Source organism: Panulirus ornatus, chromosome 66 (genome assembly GCF_036320965.1).
Source record: "Panulirus ornatus isolate Po-2019 chromosome 66, ASM3632096v1, whole genome shotgun sequence".
Lineage (NCBI taxonomy): Eukaryota > Metazoa > Arthropoda > Malacostraca > Decapoda > Palinuridae > Panulirus > Panulirus ornatus.
In genome coordinates this window covers 17,628,692-17,649,491 of record NC_092289.1, presented here as the reverse complement: position 1 = coordinate 17,649,491, position 20,800 = coordinate 17,628,692, and the positions used below count along the sequence as shown (strand labels likewise).

At 37.3% G+C, this 20,800-nt stretch overlaps 1 protein-coding gene across 9 annotated transcripts in view; it reads left to right on the top strand.

Moving 5' to 3' along the window:
* Gdh (glutamate dehydrogenase, mitochondrial) overlaps positions 1-17,854 on the top strand; it is an 88,517-nt gene extending 70,663 nt beyond the window's left edge. For 5 of the 9 annotated variants that reach the window (XM_071658415.1, XM_071658414.1, XM_071658413.1 and 2 more), the window contains exons 10-12: positions 1,431-1,522; positions 14,613-14,675; positions 17,074-17,854. In XM_071658415.1, coding sequence (XP_071514516.1) covers positions 1,431-1,522; positions 14,613-14,675; positions 17,074-17,193 — 275 coding nt within the window. In that variant the 3' untranslated portion in view covers positions 17,194-17,854. Of the gene's footprint in view, positions 1-874; positions 958-1,430; positions 1,523-14,612; positions 14,676-17,073 lie in introns of all 9 variants that reach the window. The other 4 variants (XM_071658420.1, XM_071658419.1, XM_071658418.1 and 1 more) reach the window with 1 other exon arrangement.
* Positions 17,855-20,800: the final 2,946 nt, after the last annotated feature.

Here is a 20,800-nt window from a genome sequence, read left to right as displayed (position 1 = left end):
AACAATCATTGAGTTTGTTCTGTAAGCCTGTAGGATTATCTCATCTTCAAGCTGATGTCCTCTTTAGAGAGCTTTAGCGTACCACAGTAAGGATTGGCTGAAATCCTACCATTAATGTAGTAGGATTGAAGTCCTCTTGTTTTCTGTTCATGACCTGAAGCAGGTTTTCAGCCACCATACTCATAAATGATCCATGAAGACTACTCCTCTGAACAACCTTTTATATAATTTCACAACAAGTTTGTTAATCATATGAAACACCTCCATGGTAACTTGCTTTACCATCCATGATATTTTGCCCTAGCTAAGTGTAATGCAGGGGCATCTTGTTGCAGGACACCACCCCCTTTACCTCAAAGACTTTAACTTCATCCAGTAGATTAATTCCATCCTGGTTATGTTTTTATCATCCAGTCTTTTTTTAATCTCTAATCACTTATGGTTCTCCTCTGAATATTGCACTTCATTTTTCTTTACCTTATTTTTCATTGTGTTAGTTGTCTTTCTCTGAGCAAAAGCTACTGAATTGAAATTATTTATTGGGGCTTTTCATTAATCTTTTAAGTCACAGCAGCAGTGTAGGTTCCTTCAGGTTACTTACTGTCTCTGGTTTGCACCATTATTTAGATATCAATTGAAAATTTTAATTCATGCCATTCTCCAACTGAGTGTCTGTCAGATTGCAAATACATGTGATACAAATTTACTGTTGTTGGTACCTTTCATTTATATGTTGAGTAGTTAGAGTTTTAGAGAAGTTTTCATCATTTAACAGAGACCTTTTTTTTTTTTGTTTGTTTGTTTTTTTTTCCCATGATTTTCTTACAGGTAAACCTTGAAGTGCAGTGATGAACTAAATGACTCTTTTTTGCAGACTCTGTGTCCCATTCCCTCTCCAAACACTTTCAGCAAGATTTGTCTGTGACTCCTAGTGAAAAGTTTGCCCAGCGCATTGCTGTGAGTCGCACTGTGCCATACCCTGATATCTGCTATGATATTTCTTTTTATGTTTTATTGAGTTGTTTATGTATACCAACTTGCTAGTCCTTTATCATCCACGATGTGCTTTCTGTTTCAGCTTTATCCTGCACCCACAGGCCTTTAAGAGGGCTGTCTGTACATGCATCACCCTTACTTTGTGATTAATTTAATTCTGCTCTGTACACTAGAACTAAGGGTTTTAACATTTCTCCATACCATATGCATTTTACATTACAATGGATCAAAAAACTCAAAGGATAAGAATAGAAAATGAAAAACTGAACTCTTGAACAAACCCCATTTCCAAAAGCGACGAGTGGGATCACAGCATTAAAACACATGATGCCGCAGTATTTTACAAATTCCACCTCCCATACCTGCCTTCAGTACCCTCCCCTCTGTAACTGATTTTTAAATCCTTATTACGAGCAAGAATATCCCTCCTACAGAATCTGTTCAGGAGTCTCTTGAGCGGCGATTCGGTCGTGTTGGTGGCAAGATTCCCATCGTACCATCTGAGTCTTTCCAGGATCGCATTTCTGTACGTAATCACACTGTAAAATCCACTAACGCTAAACTCATCTGTACTTGGAAATTACTAACTCAGTAAGGTGTTTAAATGCAGCAACTGCTGTGTAAAAACATATCAAAGGTGCGAAATGAAGTTTCTAAAGTTAGAAAGTGAAATGAAAGTTCCAGTTTGGTTGTAGTGCCCACTCTTTCATTCTTAAGTTGTTTAGAGCCCTCTTTCTTTGTGTTTGAGTGTTGTAAGTGTATACATGTACATTTGTGTAACAGGAAATAACCTCATTTCTTTTTGTATCTTTTTCTTTTAAGTTTTAAGTTAGCTCATGTTGGTTATATATCATAATGGTATTGGTTGAAAGAATGGGAATGCAAGCATTTTGTTTGATTATTTGTAACATTATGATTGTGATATGTCTAAAGACTTTGTGTTAAGAGTTTTTTATTATTTTCATATTTCATATAATTTTCTAGATAGTACTGAATTTGACTGATCATCTTATTATCTAGAGAAAATGTATGTATTGTTTTCATGATTTTTTTTTCTGATCTCAAAAATATTGAGATGTATGTGTGGTTGTATGTCTTCTTAGTTTTCTAAATATCATCTGATGCTTTTTGTTCATGTGTGGGTTGAGATCCTTTAAGAATTTCCATCCTGCTTTTGTGTTCCATCGTGTGGCCTTTCAGGTTGTTTTTAGGTGATTTTATTTTATCTGAATGCTTATTTATTGCACTGCCCTCTGTCCCAGTTCTCAATCAAACCTTGTCAGATTATTGAGGTATGTGCTTTTTATTTTTTTTTTTGGCATATTTCTTTTTTACCAAAAAATTTCAGTAACCCACTTTCATGGTAGGAGGTGGTAATAGAATAAAAATATTTACTTTTATTGCTATTAGATATTGTCGAGTGTACCAGGTTTTGTATGCTTTATCAAATTTAATTTTTTTAGTGTCTCCCAGAACTCGTTTGCTTTCTTACTATCAGAAACCATATCTAGCATAAAGTCATCACTTTTAGAGTCATACTGCAATTTCTCGGTAGTGCAGTGTGAACAGTTTAGTTTGATTTATTTTTGGCATGTGCTTAGTCCTGTTTTTTCTTTGAAATTCCGAATATGAAATACATTTCAGTCTAATTACTGATTAGAAGAAAATTATTAACTGCATTTCGTTTTGAAATGTCAGGGAAAAAACCTGAAAAAGTTGCAGCAAAAAATGGATCCCTTACTCAAGATGAATTATATGGAGTTAAGTTCATTGTAGGTTGATACATTACTCTTGTTATTCATCAGACTGTTTGTAACAAGAATTTACCACACAAACTTCATGAAAATTTGTCTCTTCTATTGAGAAGCATGTTTTAACAGACAGCCCTTTGTTTCATTGCCATATGGGCCTTGCTTTTAAATTGCAAATTTTTCAAATGGGTTCATGTGTGTGTAGAATTGCACATATTCTTATTTAAGCTTGAAATTTAGTAAGTTATTTTTTGTCATCATTACTGTCCAATAATGTGGACAATGAATTTGATTGGAAGATATGCAATAGCTGTTTTGTTGTTAGTGCTGTTGTAAATGTCTAATACGAGGAAAATCATTTCCCCCCTCAAACTGCATGTAGCACATCATTCCAGTTTGTGAGCCACAAGAAAATGTAGTTTTTTCCCTAATTATCTCATTAGCAAGAAAACCATATTTGGAACTATGAAAGAATATGTATATTACTTTGTCAGCAAAAATTTTGCATTCAGGTTTCTGTAGACCTTTTTCTTTAAACTCGAAAGAACGAATTTAAGTTTAATATAAGGACAAGATATGTGAGGCTTTAATGAAAATAAGAATAAGAATAGAAAACGTTTTGTGAGATGAATATTGAGAAAACAACAGGACAAATAGAGGCAACATTATGGACAGCAAATGGGGAATTTGTAAAGGATGTGAAAAAGAGAGAGTAAGTATTTCAAAGGATTGCTGAATGTGTTAGATAATAGGGAAATGTATGTTGTGTGTTTAGGACTGTGTGAGATGCATAATAGGTGAGTCCTTTGGTGTAGCAGCAAGTATTTCTGACTGTGATGCATTCACGGGCCACCTAGGGTCCAGCACATGGGTTCGAATCTCTTGATTGTGGTAGTTGGGTCACAGTCAACCCAGCATTAATGGGACGGCCTTAATTAGGGTCTAAGCTGCCCGTGCTGTCTCTGCTAATGTTGCTAACTTTAAAAAGAATGGGAAAGTTGAAAAAAAAAAAAAAAAAGGCGGTTGTAGAAGCCTCGCACAAAAGAATATATTATAAAGCGTTTTTGATGGATGGGGCTGCAGTTGAGTATCTTAACCTTTAAATGGCTCCTTTAGAGAATGAATCCCATCGTCACATGATGATTTAACTTTTCTTTCTTCTGCTTAAGTAGCCACTAGATTTATTGTGCCACAGATTCTTCACAAAGTTCATTACTGTTACATACATTTTATTTTTTGTGCTTGATCTTTGTTTCCTGTATTTATGAGGTAGTGCCAGGAACAGATGAAGAAAGGCTGCATCCACGCTTATCCATTCTCTAGATGACATGTGTAATGCACCAAAACAACAGTTCCCTATCCACATCCAGGCCCCGTAGACCTTTCTGAGGTTTACTGCTGACACTTATATGCCCTCGTTCAGTCCATTGACAGCGCATTGACCCCAGTATAGCACAGCATTCCAATTTACTCTACTCCTTGCATGCCTTTCATCTCCAATTTGTTCTTGTTCCCTCCACTTTTGTATCCTTCTATCTCCCATATGGTTTCCCCGTTCTCCTTGTTTCCTCTGCTCGTGTATCCTTTCATCTCCAATTTGGTCTCCCCATTCTCCTTGTTCCCTCCACTTGTGACACATGTAATCCTTTATGTCAACCTTTCCTCTCACTTTCTCATTATGTCCAAACCATTTTGATACACCCTCTTCAGGTTTTTCAACGGCACTCTTTTTATTGCCACACCTCTCTCATACCCTTTCATTACTTAATCAAACCCCCTCACACCACAATTTTTCCTTAAACATTTCAGTACCAACACATCCACCTTCCTCCTCACAGTGTTATCTATAGCCTATGCCTCACAGCCTTATAATATTGTTAGGACTACTGTACCTTCAAGCATACCCTTTATTACCCTCTTACATAACATTCTTTCTTTTCACATATTCTCGGCATTCCCAGAACAATCACCCCCCCTCACCCACCCTATGTCTCGCTTCCACTTCCATGGCTCCATTCACTGTCATGTCCACTCCCAGTTATCTAAAACACTTCTCTTCCCCCAAGTTTTGTCTATTCAAATTCACATCTGAACTAATAATAATCTTGCTTTTACTCACACTTACTTTGTACGGTTTTGTATATTTCTTTCATTTTATAATGTGAACCAACTTTAAAACCATTTTTCCTCCATATTGTGATGAACTTTTTGTAAATCACCTCTAGTTTAAGTAAAGCAGCTACATAAATTTTTTAGGTGCTTATTAGAAATAAATGTTTTTCAAGTAAAATGATAAACATTAATTCTCATGATATGAAAGAAGGAACAGGTGAAATAAGCTCAATTTACCCTTGGAGAAATAAAAACTTGCATTGAAAGCTTACAGCTGAGGTAGTGCTGGGCACTACACAGTCTACCATTGACATGTTTGAACTGTCATCACCTCACTTATCTTGTATTTTGATGCACATATATGTTTTTATTATCATCAATTGAATTGGCTTTTGGTTTTCAGTTTGGTTTCAGATTCGTCTTTGTTCTTTATTTTTAAAGGAAATGAGCTTCCTTATTTAATTGATGAAGTCAGTTTAAGTTTGTAAAGCCAGCTACCACTTGACTATTGTCTGTTGATGACCACGGCTTTGCGATATTTTTAAAAACTTCATATTAAATTTTTTTTCTGTTGTAGAAAATTCTGTTTATGATTTTGATATTCACTCTTGTTATGGTTCATGGTACAAAATGCTGCTTCACTCATCCATATTTGTCTCAGTTTTGGAGAATTGTATTTCTGTTGTTGCTACGTAGAGGAACCTAAAGTTGAAATGTTTCCATGTTGGTGTCTAGTGATATGATTGGATGATAGGGTAATTTTTTTCATATATGGTGCAGAGAGTGCTTACTGCCAGTGATTTCATATCAATGGTTTTCAGAACTTTATACCATTGTTTCTAGGGCTTTTGATATATACTACAAATTAGCATGTAAGGAAGAATAGCATGGGTACTACTGATATACTCTGTTCAAGTTCAGGAAACTTTTATCAGATTAATCTTGATGTAGTTAGGAGAGTAAAATTTGGAACCATGGAAATTGAAAAATGCAGCAGATTCATGATGAAAGAACTTGGTATGGTGAATTGAACACAGAGTGCTTAAGGCAGTACCACTGCACTTGGTAGATTGCTGGTGAAATAAGTACTGAAATGTAAGAGCAAGATTGCCTGCAAGGACAATGTTGATATGAAATTGCCTGCAAGGACAATGTTGATATGAAATTGCCTGCAAGGACAATGTTGATATGAAACGAGGCTCGTTGCAGTGACTACACGTGACAGAAATGTGCTGGATGGAAAGTAAGTTAAATGGCACTGGTTGAGATAGGATTTCCTTTTCAGTTGGGAATTTGGTATCTAGAGGAAAGAAATGAAATTATTTGATTGAAAAGATTGAGCATAGTTGAATGGAGACTAAAGTTGTAGAAGTTCAGTTGAGTGAGTTCATTGTTGGTGAGTGAGAGAGGAGGAGGTAGTTTAGAAAAATTGGGAATGTACTGGAAAGACTCTACTAGTGTCCATGATGATTAACGGGATGAGGCATATCATGTAAGTTGATACTCATGATTCAGTTAAAAAGAAACAAACAAGACTTATGATAGAGGGGTTCAAGCTTGCTCAGCATTAACTTAAATTTTTCAAACATTGTTTTGCATATAGCATTGTATTTGAAGTTGTATTATTGCTTTTTTAATGTTGAAGGCTCCAGTCATGGACAAAAGTCTGCATCAAGGCCAGGCCTTAATTGAAATATAGAGAGAATTATGAAACTGAAAAGGAATAGACAAGGGAAAGTATTTACAAATTTTTGAGAAATTGAAAGACCTGTCTTTTGAAATGTGCCTGGTCATATTTACTGGGAAAGACATGAAAAGGTAGAAAGTTCCAGAGCTTCAATGTGTAGGGAAAGAAGCAGGTATCAAAATGGCCTACCATTGAGTTGCCAATGGCCTCGTAGTAATTATGTGATGCAGCAGCTTGCCGAGTATTGCATGGTCTAGATATTACCTGTAGAAGAGGGAAAGTGAACCAACATTGTGGCGTAGGGCAAAGGGGTCAAGTTTGGAAGTTAGCCTGGGACTGTTTATAAGTCAGACTGCTTTTGACTCAACTTTGTCAAATAAGGTTACAGAGCTAGAACCACCCCAAATGTGAGTTTTTATTTGTGAGTCATTTTCTTTTGATTTGATACTAAATATATTCTCACTTTTACTGAGTGTGTTTGATGTGCATTTTATTGTACAGATATAGTTAAGAATGTACAGAAGAGGATGAATGTGCCAGAAATGAAATGTTTGAGGACAGTATGTGGTGTGAGGAGGATTGATTGAGTAAGAAATGTTAAGTAAAGTGGGGTGGGGCTAATAAGAAGAGTATGATGAAAAGAACTGAAGAGGGTGTGCTGATATGGTTTGAACATATGAGGAGAATGAGCAAGAAAAGGTTGACAGATAGGATGTATGTCACAAGTTGAAGGGACAAGAAGTGGGAGACCCAATTAGAGATGGAAGGATAGCATGAATAAGATTTTGTGTGCTCAGGGCCTTAATATGCTGAATGGTGACAAGTGTGCACATGATGCTGTGAAATGGAGCAATTTGGTATACAGGGGCGATGTGCTGTCAGTGGACTGGGGAAGCCATGAAAGGGTCTGTTAGGCCTGGTTGTGGATGATTTCGGTTGCATCACATGACAATGAGAGAATGATTGTGAATGAATGAGGCTTTTTCTTTGTCAACTCATGGCACTACCCCACTAAAATAGGAACAAGTGAATGAATGTGAAAGAAAGAAAAATAGTCATCCAGAATAGACTGTTTTATGTAAAATTATCATTGAAATGATTGACATCTCATTTAACACTTCAGAATTTCATTTTCAAAAATGTATAGTTTTAGTAGTGGTTTTACATTTAAGATTGGAAATAAAATGCTAAGTAAATGTGTTTTATCAAATGCAGCATAAGTACTCTTGATCTCACTTGCAAAGCTATTGTTGAAAACCTTGAAATCTATGATTGTACCCTCTCTCTGCCTGATTGATGTTTTTCTTTGCTTTGGAATGCTTTGTATTTGTTGGTGGAGTGATTAACGCACTAAATATTTTGTCTTGTAACTATTAGTTTAAGGTACTTGGAATTGAATCAGTTTGGGCAGTAGGCAACTAAGCTTCTCTGTATTTGGGATTTGCTTGTTTGCAAGTATCACATTTGTTGAAACTTATGGATGACACCCTGCTCCATATGAATGCCATTTAATTTGTTCATGGTATGCATAATGATATCATTTCTCTAACAGAAAGAATGACCTTGAACCATGGTAGTTTGTTTTATCACTGCACTATATCACTTTATCCTGCTTTTAGCTTACATTTATTAGTGTTCTTTGTGAAGAACGGTGATAAAGGCAGATGGCCTCATGCATTTTGAAATAGCATGAATAAAGAGATACATGATATCCGTCAGACATTTCATTACTGGAGGCTTAAGATACAGCATTCACTTCCTGTTAGTTGGAGTTTTAGAAATATAAGAAATTATATTATGATGCTGTGAAGAGAGTACTCTTCACTAATTATAAAAGTAAAGAGTTTGTTTAGAATCATTTGTTTTTGTTAAGGCTCAGAAATATCAAGGTATGTTTGTTATCAGCTTGCATAAGCCAGCAATTGCCAACTGAAGTAATGTTTATCTGGGATCTAATATGCCGCTACAGTAATGTAATTACTCATTTGATTGGGTCCTGCAACTTTATGAATATGTTAATACTGTCAGCATTTAGTTTTATAACAGTTTATTTTCTTCATTCACAAGTCTTGTATTACAAAAGTATTTCTTTACATGTTTTGTGAATTTTTTAGATAAATTTGTGTTGGCGGCTAGTTGATCTTTCTACTACTTTAGAACTTTTCATTAGTATTATAAACAAGCTGATTTAAAGACATAAATATTGTGATCAGGCCATCCCTTACCCATCTTTCTTCTCAGTTTAACGTATATCTTAATTCTGTTACCATACTTGTTACTTTCCTCTAGACCTTTTATAGTAGTTCTTTATGCTTTAAGTGCAGTGATCAAACATTAGGTTAAAAATGTTTATAACTGTTTTTGTCAGCGCATATCAGATGATGTGGATATCTGTTTTGGGTGAATGATTATAGTGAAGATATCCAGGAATCCATTGAATTATCTCGATTTTCCTGTACAGCCATGGCAGTATGGTGTTGTCTTACCGCTCTGCAATATCTTTAGGGTATCTTACCCATGAGAGGGAAGGATAACTGATCTCCTGTAAAGCAGCACATATGTTTCAACCTCTCGCATGATATTTTTGAAAGCAGGAATCCCAATTTTTATCATCTGCACTGTGTAGAATAATAGGAGATGGACCATATATGTTCTATTAAGATTGCTTACTTTTTGAAGAATACAAATAACAGATCATGCTGGGAACAAAATATATGCACTCCAAAAATTTGAATGATAATGGATTTAATGCATGTACAGGTAATCCATACAGGTAGTCTTGCTTGAAGTAGTTGAGATATTAGGGAGCTGATTTGGTCAAGATGGCACCAGATCATGTTCACTGCAGTTGCTTAATGTAGTTATCACTAATTTTTAATGAATGCAGGGCAAAAGGTACAGAGTATTAAACTTAGAGAAGAGTTAAAAGGATTATATATATAAGCAGTGATGGCGTGCGCAAAAGATGCTTGTGGCATGAGAAGTGTGGGAGCTGGGCAGGTTAGAAAGGGTAGTGAGTGGTGGGATGAAGAAGTAAGATTGTTAGTGAAAGAGGAGAGAGAGGCATTTGGACGATTTTTGCGGGGAAATAATGCAAATGACTGGGAGATGTATTAAAGAAAGAGGCAGGAGGTCAAGAGAAGGGTGCAAGAGGTGAAAAAGAGGGCAAATGAGAGTTGGGGTGAGAGAGTATCATTAAATTTTAGGGAGAATAAAAAGATGTTTTGGAAGGAGGTAAATAAAGTGCATAAGACAAGGGAACAAATGGGAACATCAGTGAAGGGGGTTAATGGGGAGATGATAAGTAGTGGTGATGTGAGAAAATGGAGTGAGTATTTTGAAGGTTTGTTGAATGTGTTTGATGATAGAGTGGTAGATATAGGGTGTTTTGGTTGGTGGTGTGCAAAGTGAAAGGGTCAGGGAGAATGATTTGGTAAACAGAGAAGAGGTAGTAAAAGCTTTGCGGAAGATGAAAGCCGGCAAGGGAGCAGGTTTGGATGGTATTGCAGTGGAATTTATTAAAAAAGGGAGTGACTGTAGTGTTGACTGGTTGGTAAGGTTATTTAATGTATGTATGACTCATGGTGAGGTGCCTGAGGATTGGCGGAATGCTGGCATAGTGCCATTGTACAAAGGCAAAGAGGATAAAAGTGAGTGCTCAAATTACAGAGGTACAAGTTTGTTGAGTATTCCTGGGAAATTATATGGGAGAGTATTGATTGAGAGGGTGAAGGCATGTACAGAGCATCAGATTGGGGAAGAGCAGTGTTTTTTTCAGAAGTGGTAGAGGATGTGTGGATCAGGTGTTTGCTTTGAAGAAAGTACGTGAGAAATACTTAGAAAAGCAAATGGATTTGTATGTAGCATTTATGGATCTGGAGAAGGCATATGATAGAGTTGATAGAGAGGCTCTGTGGAAGGTATTAAGAACATATGGTGTGGGAGGCAAGTTGTTAGAAACAGTGAAAAGTTTTTATCGAGGATGTAAGGCATGTGTACGAGTAGGAAGAGAGGAAATGGATTTGTTCTCGGTGAATGTTGGTTTGCGGCAGGGATGCGTGATGTCTCCATGGTTGTTTACTTTGTTTATGGATGTGGTTGTTAGGGAGGTGAATGCAAGAGTTTTAGAAAGAGAGGTAAATATGCAGTCTGCTGTGGATGAGAGAGCTTGGGAAGTGAGTCAGTTGTTGTTCACTGATGATACAGTGCTGGTGGCTGATTTGGGTGAGAAACTGCAGAAGCTGGTGCCAGTTTGGTAAAGTGTGTGAAAGAAGAAAGCTGAGATTAAATGTGAATAAGAACAAGGTTATTAGGTACAGTAGGGTTGAGGGAGAAGTCAATTGGGAGGTAAGATTGAATGGAGAAAGACTGGAGGAAGTGAAGTGTTTTAGATATCTGGGGGTGGATTTGGCAGCAGATGGAACCATTGAAGCAGAAGTGAATCATAGGGTGGGGGAGGGGGCGAAAGTTCTGGGAGCGTTGAAAAATGTATGGAAGTCGAGAATGTTATCTTGGAAAGCAAAAATGGGTATGTTTGAAGGAATAAATAGTGGTTCCAACAATGTTATATGGTTGTGAGGTGTGGGCTATAGATAGAGTTGTTTGGAGGAGGGCGGATGTGCTGCAAATGAGAAGTTTGAGGACTATGTGGTGTGGGGTGCTTTGATCGAGTAAGTAATGAAAGGGTAAGAGAGATGCATGGTAATAAAAAGAGTGTGATTGAGAGAGCAGAAGAGGGTGTTTTGAAATGGTGTGGTTGCATGGAGAGAATGAGTGAGGAAAGATTGACAAAGAGGATATATGTGTCAGAGGTGGAGGGAATGAGAAGTGGGAGACCAAATTGGAGGTTGAAAGATGGAGTGAAAAAGATTTTGGGTGATCTGGGCCTGAACATGCAGGAGGGTGAAAGGTGTGCAAGGAATAGAGTGAATTGGAACGATGTGATATATCGGGGTCGACGTGCTGTCAGTGGATTGAACCAGGGCATGTGAAGCTTCTGGGGTAAACCATGGAAAGTTTTGTGGAGCCTGAATGTGGAAAGGGAGCTGTGGTTTCGGTGCATTATGCATGACAGCTAGTAACTGAGCGTGAACGAATGTGGCCTTTGTTGTCTTTTCCTAGTGCTACCTCGTGCACATTTGGGGGGGAGGGGGTTGTCATTTCATGTGTGGTGGGGTGGCGACAGGAATGAATGCGGGCAGACTATGAATTATGTACATGTGTATATATGTATATGTCTGTGTGTGTATATATATGTATATATTGAGATGTATAGGTATGTATATGTGCATGTGTGGACGTGTATGTATATACATGTGTATGTGGGTGGGTTGGGCCATTCTTTCGTCTGTTTCCTTGCACTACGTCGCTAAAGCGGGAGACAGCGACAAAGTATAATAAATATAAATAAATAATGTTGAAATGTATAGTTATCTATATGTGTGCGTGTGGATGTGTATGTATATACATGTATATGTGGTTGGGTTGGGCCATTCTTTTGTCTGTTTCCTTGCGCTACCTCACTAACGCGGGAGACAGTGACAAAGTATAATAAGTAATAATAAATATGTGTATAAATGTGTGTGTGTATGAGTGGATGGGCCATTCTTTGTCTGTTTCCTAGTGCTACCTCGCTGATGCGGGAAACGGCAACCAAGTATAATGAATATATTATACATATATTTATTGATTAAGAGGGTAAAGGCATGTAGAGAGCGTCAGATTGGGGAGGAGCAGTGTGGTTTCAGAAGTGGTATAGGATGTGAGGGTCAGGTGTTTGCTTTGAAGAATTTATGTGAGAAATACTTCGAAAAACAGATGGATTTGTTTGTAGCATTTATAGATCTGGAGAAGCGAAAAACAGATGGATTTGTTTGTAGCATTTATAGATCTGGAGAAGGCATATGATGAGAGTTGATGGAGATGCTCTGTGGAAAATATTAAGAGTATATGGTGTGGGAGGTAAATTGCTAGAAGCAGTGAAAAGTTTTAATCAAGGATGTAAGGCATATGTATGAGTAGGAAGAGAGAAAAGTGATTGGTTTCCAGTGAATGTTGGTTTGTGGCAGGGGTGTGTGATGTCTCCATGGCTGTTTAATTTGGTTATGGATGCCGTTGTTAGGGAGGTGAATGCAAGAGTTTTGAAGAGAGGGGCAAATATGCAGTCTTTTGTGGATGAGAGGGCTTTGGAAGTGAGTCAGTTGTTTTTCGCTGATGATACAGCACTGATGGTTGATTTGGGTGAGAAACTGCAGAAGTTGGTGACTGAGTTTGGTAAAGTGTGTGAAAGAAGAGAGCTGAGAGTAAATGTGAATAAGAACAAGGTTATTAGGTTCAATTGGTTGAGGGACAAGTGAATTGGGAAGTAAGTTTGAATGGAGAAAAACTGGAGGAAGTGAAGTGTTTTAGGTATCTGGGAGTGGATTTAGCAGTGGATGGAAGTGGAAGTGAGTCACAGGGTGGGGGAGGGGGCAAAGGTTCTGGGAATGTTGAAGAATGTGTGGAAGGTGAAAAGATTGTCTCGGAGAGCAAAAATGGATGTGTTTAAAGGAATAGTGGTTCCAACAATGTTATATGGTTGTGAGGCATGGGCTATAGATAGGGTTGTGCGGAAGAGGATGGATGTGTTGGAAATTAAATGTTTGAGGACAATATGTGTGAGGTGGTTTGATCGAGTAAAAAATGAAAGGGTAAGAGAGATGTGTGGTAATAAAAAGAGTGTGGTTGAGAGAGCAGAAGGTGCATTAAAATGGTTTGGTCACATGGAGAGAATGAGTGGGGAAAGATTGGCAAAGAGGATGTATGTGTTTGAGGTGGAGGGAACGAGGAGAAGTGGGAGACCAAATTAGAGGTGGAAGGCTGGAGTGAAAAAGATTTTGAGTGATCAGGGCCTGAAGATACAGGAGGGTGAAAGGCGTGCAAGGAATAGAGTGAATTGGAGCGTTGTGGTTTACCGGGTTTGACATGCTGTCAATGGATTGAACCAGGGCATGTGAAGCGTCTGGGGTAAACCATGGAAAGTTTTGTGGGGCCTAGATGTGGAAAGGGAGCTGTGGTTTCGGTGCATTACACATGACAGCTAGAGACTGAGTATGAACGAATGTGGCTTTTGTTGTCTTTTCCGAGCGCTACCTAACGCACGCTAGGGGAGGGGGGTGCCATTTCATGTGTGTCAGGGTGGTGATGGGAATGAATGAAGGCAGCAAGTGTGAATGTTGAAATGTATAGGTGCATGTGTGGGCATTTATGTATATACATGTGTATGTGGGTGGGTTGGGCCATTCTTTCGTATGTTTCCTTGTGCCACCTTGCTAACGCGGGAGACAATGACTGAGTATGATAAAAAGAAAATAATGATATATATATATATATATATATATATATATATAAGCAAGGAATGCTTGTTTTGTGTAAATGCTTGTATTGTGCTGTTAGAAATGGAATAGTGAATGGATAAACTCCGGCCATCATCATTTGATGTATCATGAATTGATATTTCTTATGGGCTAATAATCTCTTTAAAGTTGATTCACATACATGAATGTGATAGCATTCCTAAGTTTAGGATAAGGTGGTGACTTTAACAGTCATGGTTGAAGGTCATTTTCTGTTTATTTTTTATTTTTTTTTTAATTTTTATTTTGCTTTGTCACTGTCTCCCGCGTTTGCGAGGTAGCACAAGGAAACAGACGAAAGAAATGGCCCAACCCACCCCCATACACATGTATATACATACACGTCCACACACACAAATATACATACCTATACATCTCAATGTACACATATATATACACACACAGACATATACATATATACACATGTACATAATTCATACTGTCTGCCTTTATTTATTCCCATCCCCATTTTCTGTTTATAAAAGGTAGATATAGTTCAACATATTCACAAATATTTTTGCTTAGAACTTATTGCCTTGATTTAGTTTGAAAAGATAAAAGAATTTATGTAGTCACTTAAGTAGATTATTATTGATATCATATGGTGTATCTTTACTTTCATTGGTGTGTAGTATGTTCTCAATATTAAAACCCATTTTATTATTGATACAGGGTGCCTCTGAAAAGGACATTGTTCATTCTGGCTTGGATTACACCATGGAACGTTCTGCTAGGGTAAGATTCCAGATGTACTTATTTGAATGTTAATTTTTAGATGATCATTATTTGATTATTCATGTGCATGTATAGCTGGGTTTCATCAGCAAAAATACATTGAGTTAACTGCTGGTGAAGGCAGAATATGTACAGTAAAAATACTTGCAACATACATAGTGGGGCTATAAAAGTTGGGAGGGGGCATTAAGCAGACAGTCTTTACGATCATTTGGATGGCAGTGTCGTGTGTGTGTGTGTATATATATATATATATATATATATATAGCTGGAATTCATAAGTAGCAATATATTGAGTTAACTGTAGCTAAATGCTAAATATATTTAGTGATGATACTCACAACATACATAGTGGCTATAAAAGTGGGGAGGGGGAATTATGCAGACAGTCTTTAAAAACATTGGGATGGCAATGTCTTTATTACTATTGAGGATGGTAGTAGTTGGTAGGCAGGCACCGTCCAGGGAGGCATATTGCCAGCACCACCTATCAAATATTGGGAGGGTTAGCGAGAGCTGCAGAGTGAGCCAGCACATCAGTGGTTGTCAAGTTGCACTCCTCTAACCCAGATAGCTGTCATATCCTTGTGCCTCACCCTCAGGTAGACTTCTGGCCTTCTGTCCGTGAACATGCAATCTCTTCTTGTCACTCATGACACTTAACTCGCTTGTAATTCGAGATTTTCCTGCTATGAGCATATGGCAAAATGGTAAGAGCATTAGATAGAAGAAGTAGGTGGGAACAATGAATATGAGCATTAGGTAGGAGTAATAAGTAAGAACATTTGGCAGAAACATTAGATAGAAGTAGTTGTTAGGAACATTGGGTAGGAGCCTCTAAAAACACTTTGCAAGAGTTGCCCTCTGCCAGTGGCCCGTTATGGGTGAGCCACTAAAGGCTAAGAAGCAGCACTGGAGACTTTTGCAGTTACCTCCTCCTTTTGAGGGAGTTCCAGAAGGGAATGGGCATCAGAGACATAGATAGAATGTGGTTGGGATGGGCCCCTTCTTGTATTAGTCCATATGAGCATGGGTGGGCTTGATGTTGTTGTTATGGCCAACCGTTGATTAGGGATGGAATATCTAGTAGATGACGGGTGCGAGTGGTGGACAAGACTCTTTCCAAATTGTCAGATGAGGTCTAGATAATGGTTGGAGAGAGTTTGGAAAACTATGTAAGCATCTCATGGTATTTGTTGTGAGAAGGACAAAAAATGAATTTGTATGCTCTTTTCTGCACATTTTTTTGTAGTTGATTAGATTTGAAACAGGGATGGCATGGGTGAGTTTGGAAGAATGAAAGATTTTTTTTGAAATGTCTTGAGCTCATGCACAGAGAAACTAAGTGTCTGAAGTCTACAAAGAATGTTGAGAATATGGATGGAGAATTTGATGTTGGTGCTGATATGCTCCTTTCAGCTTAGTTTATCATCTGGATTGACACACACAAGCTTGTTGGACTGAATTCCCTGGAGAGGGTTGTGGCATAGTGAAACGGGAGGAAGATAGACAGGGTTGGAAGCAAGGTTGATGTGCCTGACAACACTCTTGATTTGGATAATGGTGGCATTGTTGATGATAGTTTAGCCCTGGACCTTTTTAGGGTGTCCTAGAGTGTTATGGAGTTTGGATTTGGTTGTGGTGTTCAGCTGAAACCGAGGATGGGTTAACAAAAATCATTAGGTAGTAATGCTAATGTTTGTAAAGTGCAGGACCTTCTGATACATTAGGAGTGTGTGATATAGCTCCATTTTTTTAGCATGAGCTATGGATCTGTGCATTTAGTACTTTCACCAACTCTGATAAAAAATTTCCATGATATACTTAAACTGGTAATTAGAAACAGTGATTTTTATTGAATGTATGGATGACTGGATAGAATAATCATTTTTAAACAAAAAGAAGAACCAATCAAGCTACTAATTTTATTTAAAATCCAGCACCATTCAGCAAAACGAGTGATAAGATGACAATATTAGATTTCATTTGAGAGTTAATGAAATCACTGATTTCTGAGTTTGATTTTAGATAGTCAAGATATTTAATCCCTAGACACTAAAGCCTTTTAATATTTAGAAACAATAATCGAAGATAAGAGAAATTCTTTCTACTTCATCTGGAAACAGCAGGTGTAGAAATAAGGAATGGGTTAAGAGGTTGTGAAGCTATGGCAAGGTATGTGGGAATATTTTTTTTTTCTTTTAATTTGAATTGGTTTAGAAAAAAAAAAAAAGTACCCCTCTTACATGGCTCCTGCAGCTTCAAGCCATTCCTGCAGTCAGTAACAGGGAAATGATTGATGCTCTCATCCTTTAATTGAAGTCATTAGGTTATTTTGAATTAAAATTATTAGTATATGCAGAAAAGAGTAACCAATGTATGCTTTACATAATTCCAGGCCATCATGAGAACGGCTATCAAGTACAACCTAGGTATTGATCTCCGTACAGCTGCGTATGTCAACGCTATTGAGAAGATCTTCAACACTTATAACCAGGCTGGTCTCACTTTCACTTAGACATATGTCTAAGATATTGTGAGGTGCTGGAAGCTTGATTTATGATCACATCAAGCTAGAAATATTTGATTCTGAACAAAGGACATGGAAGAAGTTGGAGTCAAAGGTTGATAGAAGAAACTTTGATGAAGAGGGTTCCTTTAATGAGATTTAGATCAATTCTGTCATCTCGTGTCTCGCTGCTCAAGATATTATGCAGTGAAAAGAAATTATGTTACGAACTTTTGTGAAGTAAGTCAAAGAATGTTGTACGATCATGCAGCTATGTGCTGTGTAATGATGTAGAGAGGTTTTATAATTGTTCTGCAGTTTGGAAAAATACTGGAAATTTCAGGAACCTTTAATATCAGAATAATGATTCAGCAGGTAGTGTTATCAGCTTGATATTTTCCACCCTGCATACACTGGATAAGTGAAAATTTGCAGAATTTATGACACTACATGAATAACATCACTTGTGGATATTGTAGTGAAATATAGTAACTTTTATAAGAATAACACGATAATTTTCTTATATATACGTGTCAAGACAAATTGTAAGTATTTATAGTTATGAGTATGCATTTCAGTGTTAATGAACTTTGTTCTTCATGTTTTGTAAGGCAGGTGACCTTGCAATGGTTTATTTTATTATTAAAACTACCCAGCAATTGGGAAAATAGATTTTTGCTTATTTCCCCTAACATGATACATTTTTTGTATTCCTGTTTATGTTTCTGATAGCCTAGTTGTTCTATTCTAGTTGTATAGTAAAGGAAGAGTGTTTTCTTATGAGGCCTCAACTTTCTAAGTTTCTATAACCTTTTCAGTCTTACACATGTATTTTGAACACTTGAGACCAGAGCCCTTCCTACATATGAGATACGTGTTGATGTTTCTCACCCCATTTCAAATCTGAAGCAACCATGAGTCATATATAGATATCTTATGTAACCAGCAGTATTAATTCACCCTCAGAAGCTTCATGGCTGTCAGTTACTCCACAAACATCATGATGGAGTGATGCTAAACAGAGTATGCATCTGGCAACCAGGAGAGTAATGCCCATGCATCTGGCAGCCACGAACATCAACACACTGTGCCATAGGGAAAGAATACAAGATAAGTGTGATAAAGATTAATGATTTGGAGAAATGGTAACTTTATTTATTTTTTTCATTATTATACTTGATCATCTCGTGATTTAGCAACAGGAAACGGACAAAGAATGGCCCATCCACTCATATACACATACATAGACACCCAGACATACACATATCCATATGCATATCAAATTATACACATACACATAAACAGACATATACATATATACACATGTACATATTCATACGTGCCTTCATCCATTCCTGGGCTACCCTGCCCCACAGGAAACTGCATCGCTACCCCCTGCTTCAGCAAGGTAGTGCCAGGAAATCAGACAAAAAAGGCCACAACCTTTCAAGCTCAGTCTCTAGCTGTCATGTGTAATGCACCGAAACCACAGCTCCTATTCACATCCCCTGATGACAGTTAACTGGCAGAAGTAGGTTCAAATGATCATAGCATTAAGAAAATTTAACGGATCACATCCGCTAACAAATTTTTACTTTTTGGAATGATTTACGTATTTTTAACATTATGTCCAATTAATTTTTAAGAACAGATTCTTTTATTTTTGTTTTTTGAGAAAACTTAGGCTGGAGGGAAGACAAAAATAGACCAAGCTTAGGACTTAAAGGATTAATATTGTACTTTCTTAAGTGCCTACACTGACAGTATCAGTTTGCAGTTTGTTTCATCCTTTCACTATCTATATATACCTCTGACACTTGTTTCCTTTGGGAATCTCCCTCAAAGGGGTGTCATGACAAGTCTCAACAACTGTTGGACAACAGTGCTGCTGCTTATCCTTTAGTGCTTCACCCTAAACAGGCCACTGAAAGAGGGCAGCTCTAGTGAAGTGGTTTTATGTTCCTATAGGCTACTCCCTAATGTGTCTTCCTTCACAAAACTCACAGATGTAATTTTTTGTCTTTTGTGCGTTGTTTTTTGTTAGTTTCTTATGTCTTGCTAATTTTTCTTTACTAATTTTTTGGTGAACATTTTGCTCTTGGTATTAGTGACTGTGATTCAAAAGTTTGAGGTTATACTCTGGTCTCTTGTCTTTTAGTGTGGATAAAGTCATGGCCACAATCCACTCTTGTAAATTTTGACCCTCATTTCGAATATGATCTTTGTTGCTTTCCATTGGATCTACTGTACCAGATCTGCTTTTTTTTTATTAGGGTGACAAAGCTAGTGATGTATACTCTTAGGTATTACTGTATATATGTTTTTCTGAACACTTGCTTGTTTATATGCTTAAATGCAATTTTGGAGCTAACAAATAGAATATTGTTTAAAATTTCTCTTAATATGGTTTTTTGGCTATAGAGTAAGTACTGTGTCATCTACTAAATCATTTTCACACACTGATATCCGTAATTTGTGTTGTAGATGTCAGTCATATTTAGACTTCCTTTCCCTGTGCCCTATCATCACTTTACATTTAGTAGGGTTAAACTTCCTTGACTACAAATAATCATCTGTCCAGTCCTGGAGCTTGTTCATGTTTCTTTGTAGATCATCACTCTCCTGGACATAACTTATTCCTCATAACTAAGCGTCATGTGTGAACTATGGATGTATATGACTGTGTGTCAGAGTTTTATAAAAAGGAAACTCATAGACATTGATGCTCACATCAGATCCATTATAGAACAAGAATTCTCTCATTCTTCTTGGGATAACAGACTTTAAAAGGTTGAGAAATGCATGAAAAAGTAAAGTTCTGTGGTCTATCTGTGAATGAAAAGAATCAGAAATTAGACTGGCTAGTTCTTGTGCTACCAATTCTCATGCAATATTTCTGATACAGTGGTTTGTTGAATGCTTCATGACCTAGTCAGAGTTGCTAGAGTGGAAGTTGCCAAATTTCAAAGGCAAACATCAATGTAAGGTGTAGAGAGAGGTAGTGTGTTAAAGACAAGAGGATCAGGTTAAGTAACTAGAGGAGAATGGTAGCTGAGACAGCATGGGCAACTGAATGCCATGACCAAGCCCATGAACTTTATGCTCTCTCTCTCTCTCTCTCTCTCTCTCTCTCTCTCTCTCTCTCTCTCTCTCTCTCTCTTTCTCTCTCTCTCTCTCTCTTTCTCTCTCTCTCTCTCTCTCTCTCTCTCTCTCTCTCTCTCTCTCTCTCTCTCTCTCTCTCTCTCTCTCTCTCTCTCTCTCTCTCTCTCTCTATCTATCTATCTATCTAGGGGGGGGGCTGGAAATACTCCCCTCTCATTTTTAATTTTCCAAAAGAAGGAATAGAGAAGGGGGCAAGTGAGGATATTCCCTCAAAGGCTCAGTACTCTGTTCTTGGCGCTACCTCGCTAACGCGGGAAATGAGGAATAGTATGAAAAAATAGAATATATATATATATATATATATATATATATATATATATATATATATATATATATATTCTTTCTTTTCTTTCATACTGTTCGCCATTTCCCGCGTTATATATATATATATATATATATATATATATATATATATATATATATTAATTTTTATATTTTATACATGATCACCGTT